Genomic DNA, 12,455 nt, shown 5'->3' on the forward strand with positions numbered 1-12,455 from the left:
TAATCAATGGTAGGTTTTTAATAGGAACAAGAGGCTGACTTTACCTTATACATGACTGCAATACAGCAAGGAGTTCTGCAACAGGAAACTCCAGAACTATGTCATACATGCTAAGCAAATGAAAAAATTATATTAAGTAACTAATCAGGCCAGGGAAGCAATGTCCAAAGCATGTCACAGCTATAAATGAGAGAATAATGACCAGAATATAAGAATATAAAGTGACTGAATGAATTACAAAAACCAGCTGTTATTTTAAAATAGTCTAATGTGTATATACAACAAATAGAATATATATGAAAATTTAAAAAACAAGGCAACAAATTTTTTTTTTAATTTTGGTCCCATCTAGTCTTACACTGTAAAAATGTAGTACCTTGTGAAAAATAACGATCCATCAGTAAAAATTTAAAAAATGATTCACTGTGAACTAGAGATTTAGAATTCAAACTGTCCAAGATGAAAATGTCATCTCAAGATCCACTTACAAATAATTGTTAAAGTTTTTGGAATTTTCATCCTAGGAGGTAAAATCTGTTGCAAAGCTGAATTTATAAGGTTGGGAGGACTGTCCATTAAGAATACCTCTTCTTTACACAGAGACTAATGGCTTCTTAAATGGTCCAAAGCATAGGCACCTGAATTCTGAAACATTATCCATCACAAATCTCCAGCATTCTCCAGAGGAAACACACAAGGCAACTTTTAGCTTCTTTGATTACAAATGCTGAAGTTTTTTTTCAGGCTAGTAGATTTAATGTTTCATCCCACATTTTAGCCCTGCTACAAGAAAATATCTTTTGTTTCAATACAAACCAGTGATTTGCAAGCCTGACTGGTAATCAAAATCACCTTTTAAAAATTATAAATTGCCGGCCGGGTGCGGTGGCTCACACCTGTAATCCAGCACTTTGGGAGGTCGAGGCGGGGGGATCACGAGGTCAGGAGATCAAGAGCATCCTGGCTAACACGGTGAAACCCTGTCTCTACTAAAACATACCAAAAAATTAGCCACGCGTGGCGGCAGGCACCTGTAGTCCCAGCAGAATGGCGTGAACCCGGGAGGCGGCGCTTGCAGTGAGCCAAGATCACGCCACTGCACTCCAGCCTGGGCAACAGAGCGAGACTCCGTCTCAAAAAAAAAAAAAAAAAATCGATTGCCAGCCCACCAGCCAAAAGTCAATCTCTTAGATGGGTCCAAGTGATTTTTACTTAAGTCATATTAAAGACCACTGACTTAAATTGTCTCCCTGTGTCCTCAAGGAATGTGCATTTAGATAAGTTATTTGGGATGGTGAGATAAGAGTGATCTTCATGTAAACAAACAGCAAATGTAAATGGTACAAAGGCAGAAAATGGGGACCTGCTATTTTTCTTTAACAGAAGGGCTAAAAATTTAACATATCAGATAGATATTCAGCTGAAAATACAAATTCAAAATAAAATGAACTTTTTTGGATTATTGGTTATTTTAGATTATCAATAACACCATTCCATTAGTCCACAATATAGAAAGACTAAAGTTGAAAATAATATTCCACCAGTTCTCGTTTCCAGATGATCCTATATTACAGAATACAATAAGGAAAAGATATATTCAAAATGAATAAGAACTACCAACCCTGTTTACATTGTGGGCATTGAATCAATCACCAATTGAAGCTGGTAATTTTCTTTCAGATCAAGTTTTCCCAAATCTAAAGAAAATTTCATTATATAATAGAGTTATACCATCTGTAAGCTATGATTTTCCAAAGAGAATCAGAAAAAAAGTTAAAAACTACCAACAAAGGCACTGAACTGCTATGACTTGCTTTTTTGTTGACACCAACCTTTTTCTGTAAACTAGTGAAAGGTGACATCAAAAGATGAAATAGAATCCAATTCAAAAAGATTGGACCCCAAAAGGCACTGCTCAAACTTCTGATTTGAAATGCTCAAAATGCATTCTCTTCATTTGTCTTCCCCCAATAGAGCATTCAATATTTAATGACATTTGCTGTACATTATACAAAAGGGACTGTAGGTTGAAGTGAATATAACTCTCCACACAAGCAAAATGTAAATCTGCAAAATGCATGATGATCACATCCACTCGTATGCAGATATAACACAAAACCTAAGGTTCAACAATACTATTACACCAAAGGACTAGACCTTCAGGAAACCCTTCCACCTAAACCCATTCTCACACAAAGGCTAAAAACACATTCTGCAAAGGCAAAAGGAAACAGAAGACAGTATTTCCATTAAAGACTAGTTACAAACAGGAGCAAACCTGGGCTCTTTACTCACCATTTTAATACTGCTGCCAACTGTAATAGATTAAAAATGTACACATGACAAAGTGGAAAAAAGTCCCAAAATGCAACAGTTTCAGCAAAAGAACATACTGACTAAGGATTACTACAGTTAACATTGCTACAGTAAAAACGATGGCAAACAGGGATTTGGCACCACATTTACAAAGTAAAAGCATGCACTGTTAATACACTTTAGATGTCTCTCAACAGAAAAGGCCATGAAGATGGAAAACAAGAGGCACCTTGTACAAAACTCCCTATAACTGAGACAAACAAGCAGGAATCAAAGTGGTCAATTTAGTAAATATGTAGCAGCAAAGTCACTGGTTCTGTTTGGAATTTAGCAATTTGCATTTCTGATTGGCAGCTGTCCTGGGTGTGTCTGTATCCAAGAAGCTGACTTTATCATACTACATCACAGCAGTAATTTGGTAATCTGCATAAACAAGGTTGACCTTCAACCATAAGCTTAAAGAAAAGAGAGAACTAGAATCTTATTGCAGAACTTTCCAATGTAATTACCATATGGAAACCATAATGGTACTTTGAGCAGGATAATAACATAAATTTCATCAAAAAAGTTGTATGCATAGCCCCAGTAACTGGAAAGAATTATAAGTAATTATGGAAGTATTATATTCTGACCACACCAAGAGTTAAAAACAAAGAGTTCCTACTAAAGAGGAATATTTTCAAGATGATCTGGTCACATCATGTGCATAGTTAACATTGTGTTTTAATAAAGATTCTTTTGCAAATAAAGAAATAAAATTTAGTAAAGTTATTCTTCTCTTGATGAAAAAACCCTAAAAATGAACCACTGGTGGTTTGTTAAGAAGGGGGAAAAAAAGAGTAAGCTACATATTGAAAGTTCTAGAACGCAGCACCTCAACTTCACATCTTCCACAAGCATTTAAGATTAAGAAATCCAAGTGATGTCTTGATGATCAAATCACACTTTACAGTTCTTCCAATTCCAATGTCTGAATTTAGCATCTCATGTCAATTAAAAGTTCCCTAATATAGAAGATTGTGCTAAAGAGTGCTAAGATTCTGCATGCTGCTGCCATTCCCTGGTCCCGTTCATGCTTGTAGCTGCCCCATAAGACAGCAAAAGGTGTCTGGTCTCAACACTCCACACTGTAGTAACTAGAAGAGAAGAACATTCTGAATTAGAAAAAGTTTACAAAGCTAAGAGACATCACTATAGCACTATAACTACCTTGTATGAAACTTTACCTTTCACTAACATCCATGCTTTTCAATAAAGTCCACATTCCTTTAAGTTGTTTTTAATGATGACATCTGTAACAGCATCAAAAACAAACTGCACATTCTTCGTGTCTGTGGCACAGGTGAAGTGAGTATAGATCTCCTTGGTATCTTTTCTTCTGTTCAGATCTTCAAACTGGCATTGAATATAGGCAGCTGCCTCTTCATATGTATTGGAACCTAAAACAGACACCCAGTACTCTCAGTTCAAATTGTAACAGCTGCCTGAACTCAACTAAGTCAGACCATTACCATTTACTTATGGAGAGGAAACATAACCCAATTAAATATGAATAGAATTCTCTATTTCTATAATCATTAGATGTTTCTATAATTAGGTTCTTCTTGAGAGTAGACTCTCATGGTAACTAAAATAAAATCATCACACACAAAGATTGAAGAAAACATAACATTGTTTCTCTTTACCCTTTCATTTAGACTTTTCAGCTAAAAAAAATCTAGAAAGTATAAAAGGAAACTAGGAAAGTAGGAAGGTGCATTTTTAGGGAACACAACTGCTTCAAAGGTCTGAGAGAGGCTGTGTTCCTTGGAGTGATCTTGGAATAAAAATTCAACAGGGTAGTGCTCACTTCGGTAGCACATGTACTAAAACTGGAACAATACAGAGAACATTAACATGGCCGCTGCGCAAGGATGACACGCAAATTCGTGAAGCATTCCATATTTTTGAAAACAACTGGGTCGGATCATGCTAAAAGGAGATAATATTACTCTGCTACAAAGTGTTTCCAACTAGAAAGGATCAATGAAGTGAGAAATTGTTGAGAAGGATACAGTTTGCTTTTAGATGTCCTTTGTCCAATATGAACATTTATTCATATTGTTTTGATTACCCTTATGTTACTACAAGATGGCAATAAATGCTATGGGATTGTTTCTATTAAAACAAACAAAAAAAGGAATTCAACAGGGTAAATTGTTCTTTTCAAAATCATTCCACAGTTTTAAGGAGGTTTAGCTTCAAAGTCTTAAGGTAATAATTTAAGTAAGGAAAAGCAATACACTTTAAAAGAGTGAATTTTAGGGTTTCTGAATTATATCTCAATAAAGCTCTTATTTTTTACAAAAAGAAAGGTGGCAGGAACCAAAAGTAAAAGCTGTCTCAACAATATTTGTAATTAATGCCCTTAAATCACCTGCTTTTTACACCATCTTATCACTTATGGAACCTTTAGAGTAGCCTTAGAAACTGGTTATAAAGCCAGGGAAACGCAACAAAGACAATTCATTATTCCAATAAACTAGAGGCTATTTTCAGTAACATTAAGCATAACAAAAATATCAATAACAAAGATATAAAGAAGACCAGGTAACAAAATGGAGCTTAAGAAAAAAGGAGCTGGGTGGGGTGGCTCACACCTGGGGCCGCGGCAGGTGGACTGCTTGAGGTCAGGAGTTCGAGACCAACCTGGCCAACACAGTGAAACCCCATCTCTACTAAAAATCAAAAAATCATTAGCTAGGCCTAGTGGTGGGCACCTGTAGTGGAGCTGAGGCACAAGAAGCATGTGAATCTGGGAGGTGAAGGTTTCAGTGAGCCGAGATCATGCCACTGCATTTCTGTCTGAGAGACAGAGCAAGACACTGTCTCAAAAAAAGAAAAAAAAAGGAAAGGAAAAGAATATTAATTAAAATATTTAAATAACTGAAGGAAAACAGCTTTGTAGCTGCCTGAAGCAGGTTCTTAAAATCTGGAAAACAACCTCTGTAAATTAGAGGCAGATGAGTGAAAAGTGAATTTTGTCTGCTAGGAACAGATACTAATACCTGGCAAATAAGGACTGTAAGAATCTGTACGTAGAATGAAGACAATGGAGGATAGGCTTGGAAGTTAACAACAACAAAGAAAAGATATGAGATTAAAGGCTCTTTGCTTTGTGTGAAGACTCTAAGCTGGGCCTTCAACATTAATGCCAATTCTTTTACTTGTCTTACATCTCTCTCCCCCAATCCTAAAACTTGGTTGCTTTCTATAAACTCACCTGATTCTCACCTCCCTCTGTTCTTTACTCTGAACAGGTAACCACATTTCCAACTTCCTTGAGAACACAGAGGCCATGAGGATTAAACGACATCTCAACTTTTTGTCCTACCGCCTCACTCAAAATGTTACATATCTGCACTTATCTGTACTTCTGGTCTTAGAGGTGTCTTACTTCTTCCTCAAAAATCAATTGCTCTACCTATACTCTTTTAAAAAAATTAAAGAAAATTAACATAACAGATATTTAACCATTTTAAAGTGTACAATTCAGTGGCACTTAGTGTATTCACAATGTTATGCAATCACCACCTCTCTCTAGCGACAAAACTTTTTCAATGCCCTATTCCCATTAAGTAATCACTCCCTTTTCTTCCCATTCTCCCAATTCTCATAACCACTAATATGCTTTCTGTCTCTATGGATTTGCCTATTTTGGATATATCATATAATAGAAGTATTGGCCTCTTTTACTTAGCACAGTGTTTTGAGTTTCATACAAGTTGTACCATCTATTATTATTCCTTTTCGTGGGTAAATAATATTTATTGTATGTATATAACACAATTTGTTTATCCATTTATCCTATCGAGACTCGTAATTCCTTTTTTCCCATCTGCTTGCAAATCTTGCTCCTTCAATTACATCTGTTTTTTCAACATCTCTTTTGCTTATAGGATCTTAGCCCTCAACCTATAAACATTCTTAAATCTCTCCCTTTTACTACGTTGCTCAGGAGTAGTCTACACTTATCTTCTTTCTTCACTTTCCACTCTGTAACTCACTGTACTCACCTTTCCATTAACACTGCTCTCAAGAGCAGGTCACCGACCTCCTAACTGTTAACTCCAAGGCCATTTTTCAGTATTTATCTTACTTATCTGCAGATAACACTGTTGACTGAAATATTTAATCAACTCACTTTTTAAGCTCTCCTTTTGGTTATGATATCTTTCTTTCTCTCCTGCCAATAGAGGCTGCTATTCTCTCTCATTTTATCTGTGGTCGTTTTTCTCCTCATTCTATATTATTATCTTCATAGGTCATTTCACCCATTTCCATGTTTTCATTACTGATGATCTGAAACTCCAACCTCTCCCCAACCTCAAATATAACTGCCCATGAGATATTATTTTGACGTTCCATAAATAATTAAAAATCAACATTCCTAAATATGAATTCAGGTCGGAGCACCAGCATCTAAGACAGAAACCTGGGAGTACCTCTGACTCTTCCCATTTCCTTAACCCTGCTTTACCCCTTCACTTTATTGATTGACTGACTGATGGATGGAGACTCACTCTGTTTCCAGGCTGGAGTGCAGTGGTGCAATCTCAGCTCACTGCAACCTCCGTCCCCTGGGTTCAAGCGATTCTCCCACCTCAGCCTCCTGAGTAGCTGGGATTACAGGTGCGTGCCACCATGCCCAGCTAATTTTTCTATTTTTAGTACAGACAGGGTTTCACCACATTGTCCAGGATGGTCTCGATCTCTTGACCTCATGATCCACCCACCACGGCCTCCCAAAGTGCTGGGATTACAGGCATGAGCCACCGCACCCGGCCTCACTTTATTATAGAAAGCATTTACAGTGTCTCCACTAATAAGAGTTCCTATTCTCTGGAAATACCTGACTCTGATCTCCTAGTTTCATAGTGATCCATCCCTGGCAGTTACATTTCTGCCCCTGACCTCAACTAATTGGCCTACAGATTTCTGCCTGACTTAACCATGGCCAGAATCTCTCTCCTTGGAATTTGAAACCAAGGCCAAGCAATCCCAGTCTAGTCTTATCTTTTTTTTGTTTTTGTTTTTGAGATGGTGTCTTGCTCAGTCGCCCAGGCTGGAGTGCAGTGGTGCGATCTTGGCTCACTGCAAGCTCCACCTCCCAGGTTCACACCATTCTCCTGCCTCAGTCTCCCGAGTAGCTGGGACTACAGGTGCCTGCCACCATGCCCAGCTAATTTTTTTTTTTTTTTGTATTTTTAGGAGAGACAGGGTTTCACTGTGTTAGCCAGGATGGTCTCAATTTCCTGACCTCGTGATCCACTCAGCCTCCCAAAGTGCTGGGACTACAGGTGTGAGCCATCACGCCCAGCCTAGTCTGATCTTTTTAACAGAGATACAGAAACTGTGACTAGGCTGTTATCACATAAACTGAATAGCAGAGAAAGCTGGTAAGGAGAGAAAGAATAATAAAAAAGATACACAGAGGAGAGAAAAAAGATGGGGATAAAGAGTGCTTCCAGGTTTCCTGACAATTATTTCCTAGTTCTAATTCCATTCTAAGACCTGTCCATTCTTGCCTTTGGGTTCTAAGATATATCCCTTAATCCCCATCAAAAGTTTTTATTTCCATCCTGAGTTCTTACCAATTCAAATCTACTACTATCTTTATTATTTATTGCATAATCTTTCTAAAGCAGTTTCTTCTATATCATGTACCCCATGATATAGATCATGGAAGGATATTAAACCTCCAACTGATCATCATTGTCTCAGCATGAGATATAAGGCCCTCCATGAGTTGATCTCTGACCATCTCTCCAACCACTTCTTCCCTGCCACTGTAAACTCTAGTAATACCAAACTCCTTCTGAGTTCCACGACTGGTCACACCATTTTCCTACCTCCATATTTTCACATATACAATTCCTCTTTTCTAAAATGCTTTTATTCCGCTGTCTGCCTGATGATTTCTATTTCATCCTCTTAGCAGCTCTAGAAAAAGACTACACTGACCCCATCAGAAGTAACCACTTCTATTCCATTTCTGTTAATGCACATTTTACACTACAATAAATTTATTTATGTCCCTCGGCAACTACATGTCAGTTTCTTGGGCACAATGATTACAACTTACCCTTGTATTTTCTTCGACATATACCAAGTTTTACTTTATTTTTTGTGAGACAGGGTGTCACTATGTTGCCTAGGCTGATCTCAAACTCTTGGGCTCAAATGATCCTCCTGCCTCAACCTTCCAAGTAGCTAGAATTATAGCCACCATGCCCAGCTCCCAAATTTACTTTTTCTCCTTTTTTATTTTCCTCAAAAAATGAAGAGAGAAATTTAAAATAAACACAGAAAATTCAATTGTGTCTGATATGGCACTCTTGACTCAGGGAGTTTTAATCACAGGCTTAATGCCAATGCCACTACCACTGAATACTCTCCATCAATCACTTAAAAAAAAAAAAAAAGACAGTTTTATGAATGCCACCAAAGTGTTGATCTAAGTAAGATGTGTACCTCCAACAAAGTCTTTCATAACCTCTTACCTGTGTATTCTGGGTAACAGATAGTTAACGGACTCCTCTTTATTTTTTCCTCAAAAAGGTCTTTCTTGTTAAGGAAGAGAATGATTGAAGTTTCTGTAAACCATTTGTTATTACAAATGCTGTCAAACAGTTTCATGCTTTCATGCATTCGGTTCTGAAAAAGAAATAAAGGATGATAGGTCAGCAGCAAATAGTAAAAGTGGATTAACTTAATGAAAAAGACAAACCAACAAGTTGTGCAGCACTGAATGGCATTAACGGAAATAAGTCAAAGACCAATAAGATAAAGTTGAGTGTCAGTCCTCATTTGTGTAATTTTGAGGTGAGAGGAGGTAGGAGGAAGGGCTGGCTAACATCCTTTCCACATACTCAATGCGATTATAACATCTTTTTGAGAGTAATAGGACACAGATCAAAAAAATTAAAGATACTAAATTTTGACTGAATGAGCAAATGGATACAGACAATCTTCCTAATAAGTTATTTTCTATTTCCTGGTTACATTAGACAGGCTTTTTACCAGAAGCTCCAACATACCATCTCCTCGTCCTCAGCCAGAACAAGGTCATAATCACTGAGGGCCACACAGAAAATAATTGCTGTCACTCCCTCAAAACAGTGAATCCACTTTTTTCGTTCTGATCTTTGGCCACCTACATCAAACATCCTGGCAAGGGGAAAGAAAGCACAAACTCAGCAAGGTCACACATACACCTCTCCCTAAACTGAAATAATTAGGAAACTTCCCACTATTACATATTCAAAACTTCATTTATAATAGAAGACAAACAAGGAATAGATTAAATGCAGTCAAAATAATTACCTTAGCTAAAAGTACAAGACAACAACATGAGAAAATAAAATTTGTGAATAATCTAGGTTCTAATTTTAGATAGACAGTTGAGCCTCCTCTCTATCAAAGCTTGTACCAGATGTGTGAAAAGTCAGCAGAATAAACACTGAAATGGATTAAAGGAAGGAGGGGAAAAGATAGGAAAAGCAAAGAGCTAAATAATACAGTTTGAGATAATAATAATAATGGCATATTTATTGAGTGCTTACCATGGTGCCAGACACTACTACTAAACATCTTAACTCATTTTGCCCTTGTAACACTCCTATAAGTACTATTATTATTATCCCAATTATACAGATAAAGAAATTGAGGCACATTCAATGTTAAATGATTTGCTCAAAGGTACACTACTAACAAACAGGGACTGGGGATCTGAACCTAGGCACTCTAACTCCAGCACCCATGTTCTGACTCTCAAAATGGTTTGCCTATAAATGCCCAATGTGCACTCTGCTTCCATAACTTCTTCCTACTAAGTGTGTTTTCCTTACCTTAAAAAAAAAATTTGGAGATTAATTGTAAAAACAAATAAATTATATTTTTATGGTAGGATTCTATGAATCCAATAACCAAAAAACAGCCTTGACCAATATTTCCAAACTCCAAGTCTTACTTAAACCTAATTAATAAAAACAAAGTCTCAACTGTTCACAAACTTTATGTTCCACTCCAGATCAGTTTTAGTCCAAAACTCTCTTCTGGGCGACTTACTTGGTATTCTGAGTCAACTGCTGAACTTCTATCAGCAGCATCCTCAACTACCTCCTACAGTAAAAAGAAGATCTGCACTGCTTTGTGTTTTAGCTGATACTTAGGTCTAATGACGTATACATGCAAATTGTTACTCTGTGATCTGTGTTTGAAGAAAATGATAAAATTTTTAAAGGCTAAACTCTGCCGAACTGGTTTAATGTATAAGATCAATAGTGACTAGAGGCCTACATTTCCAGAGATGTTTTTGCCCAAAAATTGAAAGAAATAAGACACAGTTGGTGATTTCTCAATGTATGCTTGAAAGGAATTATCTCTTTATGACCCAACTCTTCCTTTGGGTTGATCTTGCACAATTCTTTTTGACCTTTGGTCATGACACCTGAAATGATGTAATCACAAGTTGGCTTTAATATAGGGTCATAATACAGGTTTTAGGAAGGCTAACATCATATATTTCACCATGGAAGTCTAAAGGGGAGACACACCAATAACTTCAATTTACTCCCCCATTTTCTCTACAAAGTCTATACAACACTGTGAAGTTCCAAGGTGGGCTTTTAGCACATATTAACATTTACAATATCATTCACTAAGAGATCAACATTTCATAAACATTACCTCATTAACTGAGAGGCAAGTAAGCAATTACACAATGCCTTGCATATGGTAGATGCTCAATAAATGTTTGAATAAATGGATAGTAGTTTTGCCTAGAGAGAAGAGGAAAAGGAAGAAATGATAGTACTTCATAACAAGATAACTACATGCCAACAATCAAGTAGGTGTGGCATCTTAATTAGATCTGGCTATTGATCATGGCATAAAAAGACAGGACAGTTAGGATTTGCCTAACTAAAGACTGATCTATATAACAACACCAATAAGAAAGTTTCCAACACTAAATAATGATCGCAACTTTTAATTATAAGTAGATTACAAACCTTATACAAAGAAATCTCATTCTTATGGTCTCATGAGTGATAATCCATGTGGTCTTTGCTGCTCTTGCTAAATAAGTTCATCAGTAGTAAAGATAAGCAGCAAGTCTATTCTAAAAGCATTCAGAGCTGAACTACTATTTTCCTGCACCAGGAAAAAATCTAGTTTGGTGTATTAGGATTTCAAGACCCTGACTGGTATCTAGTAATAAGTAAACCCTATGTGGATTTCACAAATCCTGTGTAAGAGTTGGTTTCAGACAAAAAACCTGACAGGCTCTGAGGTAGTAGTTACATCTGTATGCAATAATGCCGAACATCACATTCTACATATAAGCATAATAACATAACTAAAGAACACATGGTATACTGAAGGAGAAAAGTTTACTCCTAATCTCAAAGGTCACAAAAGAAGAAAATGGGAACCAAAGAAACATTTCTAATATTTATAAAAGACCATTAACACAGAGACAAGCTGAGGCTTGTTTTAGAATTACTAATGCTGCCAGCCATGGTGGCTCACACCTGTAATCCCAGCATTTTGGGAAGCTGAGGCGGGAGGATCACAAGGTCAGGAGATAGAGACCACCCTGGCTAACAGGGTAAAAGCCCGTCTCTACTAAAAGTACAACAACAACAACAACAAAATTAGCCGGGCGTGGTGGCATGCACCTGTACTCCCAGCTACTCAGGAGGCTGAGGCAAGAGAATCACTTGAATCCGGGAGGCAGAGGTTGCAATGAGCCAAGATCGCACCACTGCACTCCAGCCTGGCGACAGAGCAAGACTCCGTCTCAAAAAAAAAAGAATTACTAATGCTAATGAGAAAGTTATTTGTATTAGAATACTAGAATCTTCGCTCTCTAAAACTATCACAGTTGGACTGGGCACGGTGGCTCACACCTGCAATCCCAGCACTTTGAGAGGCTAAGGCGGGAGAATCACCTGAGCCCAGGAGTTTGAGACCAGCCTGAGCAATAAAGAGAGATCCTGCCGGACGCGGTGGCTCAAGCCTGTAATCCCAGAACTTTGGGAGGCCGAGACGGGCGGATCACAAGGTCAGGAGATCAAGACCATCCTGGCTAACCC

At 37.4% G+C, this 12,455-nt stretch overlaps 1 protein-coding gene across 1 annotated transcript in view; it reads right to left on the reverse strand.

The window, feature by feature from the left end:
* Nucleotides 1–2,257: 2,257 nt before the first annotated feature.
* Nucleotides 2,258–12,455, reverse strand: part of GNAI3 (guanine nucleotide binding protein (G protein), alpha inhibiting activity polypeptide 3) — a 47,071-nt gene continuing 36,873 nt past the window's right edge. Inside the window, exons 6-9 of the mRNA XM_011948159.1 lie at nt 9,396–9,525; nt 8,859–9,012; nt 3,543–3,755; nt 2,258–3,452 (exon numbers count right to left, since the gene is read on the reverse strand). Of these exons, the coding sequence (XP_011803549.1) occupies nt 3,565–3,755; nt 8,859–9,012; nt 9,396–9,525 (475 nt within the window). The 3' untranslated portion in view covers nt 2,258–3,452; nt 3,543–3,564. The remainder of the gene's footprint in view (nt 3,453–3,542; nt 3,756–8,858; nt 9,013–9,395; nt 9,526–12,455) is intronic.

The sequence above is a fragment of the Colobus angolensis genome, unplaced genomic scaffold (assembly GCF_000951035.1).
Source record: "Colobus angolensis palliatus isolate OR3802 unplaced genomic scaffold, Cang.pa_1.0 Scaffold273, whole genome shotgun sequence".
Taxonomy (NCBI): domain Eukaryota; kingdom Metazoa; phylum Chordata; class Mammalia; order Primates; family Cercopithecidae; genus Colobus; species Colobus angolensis.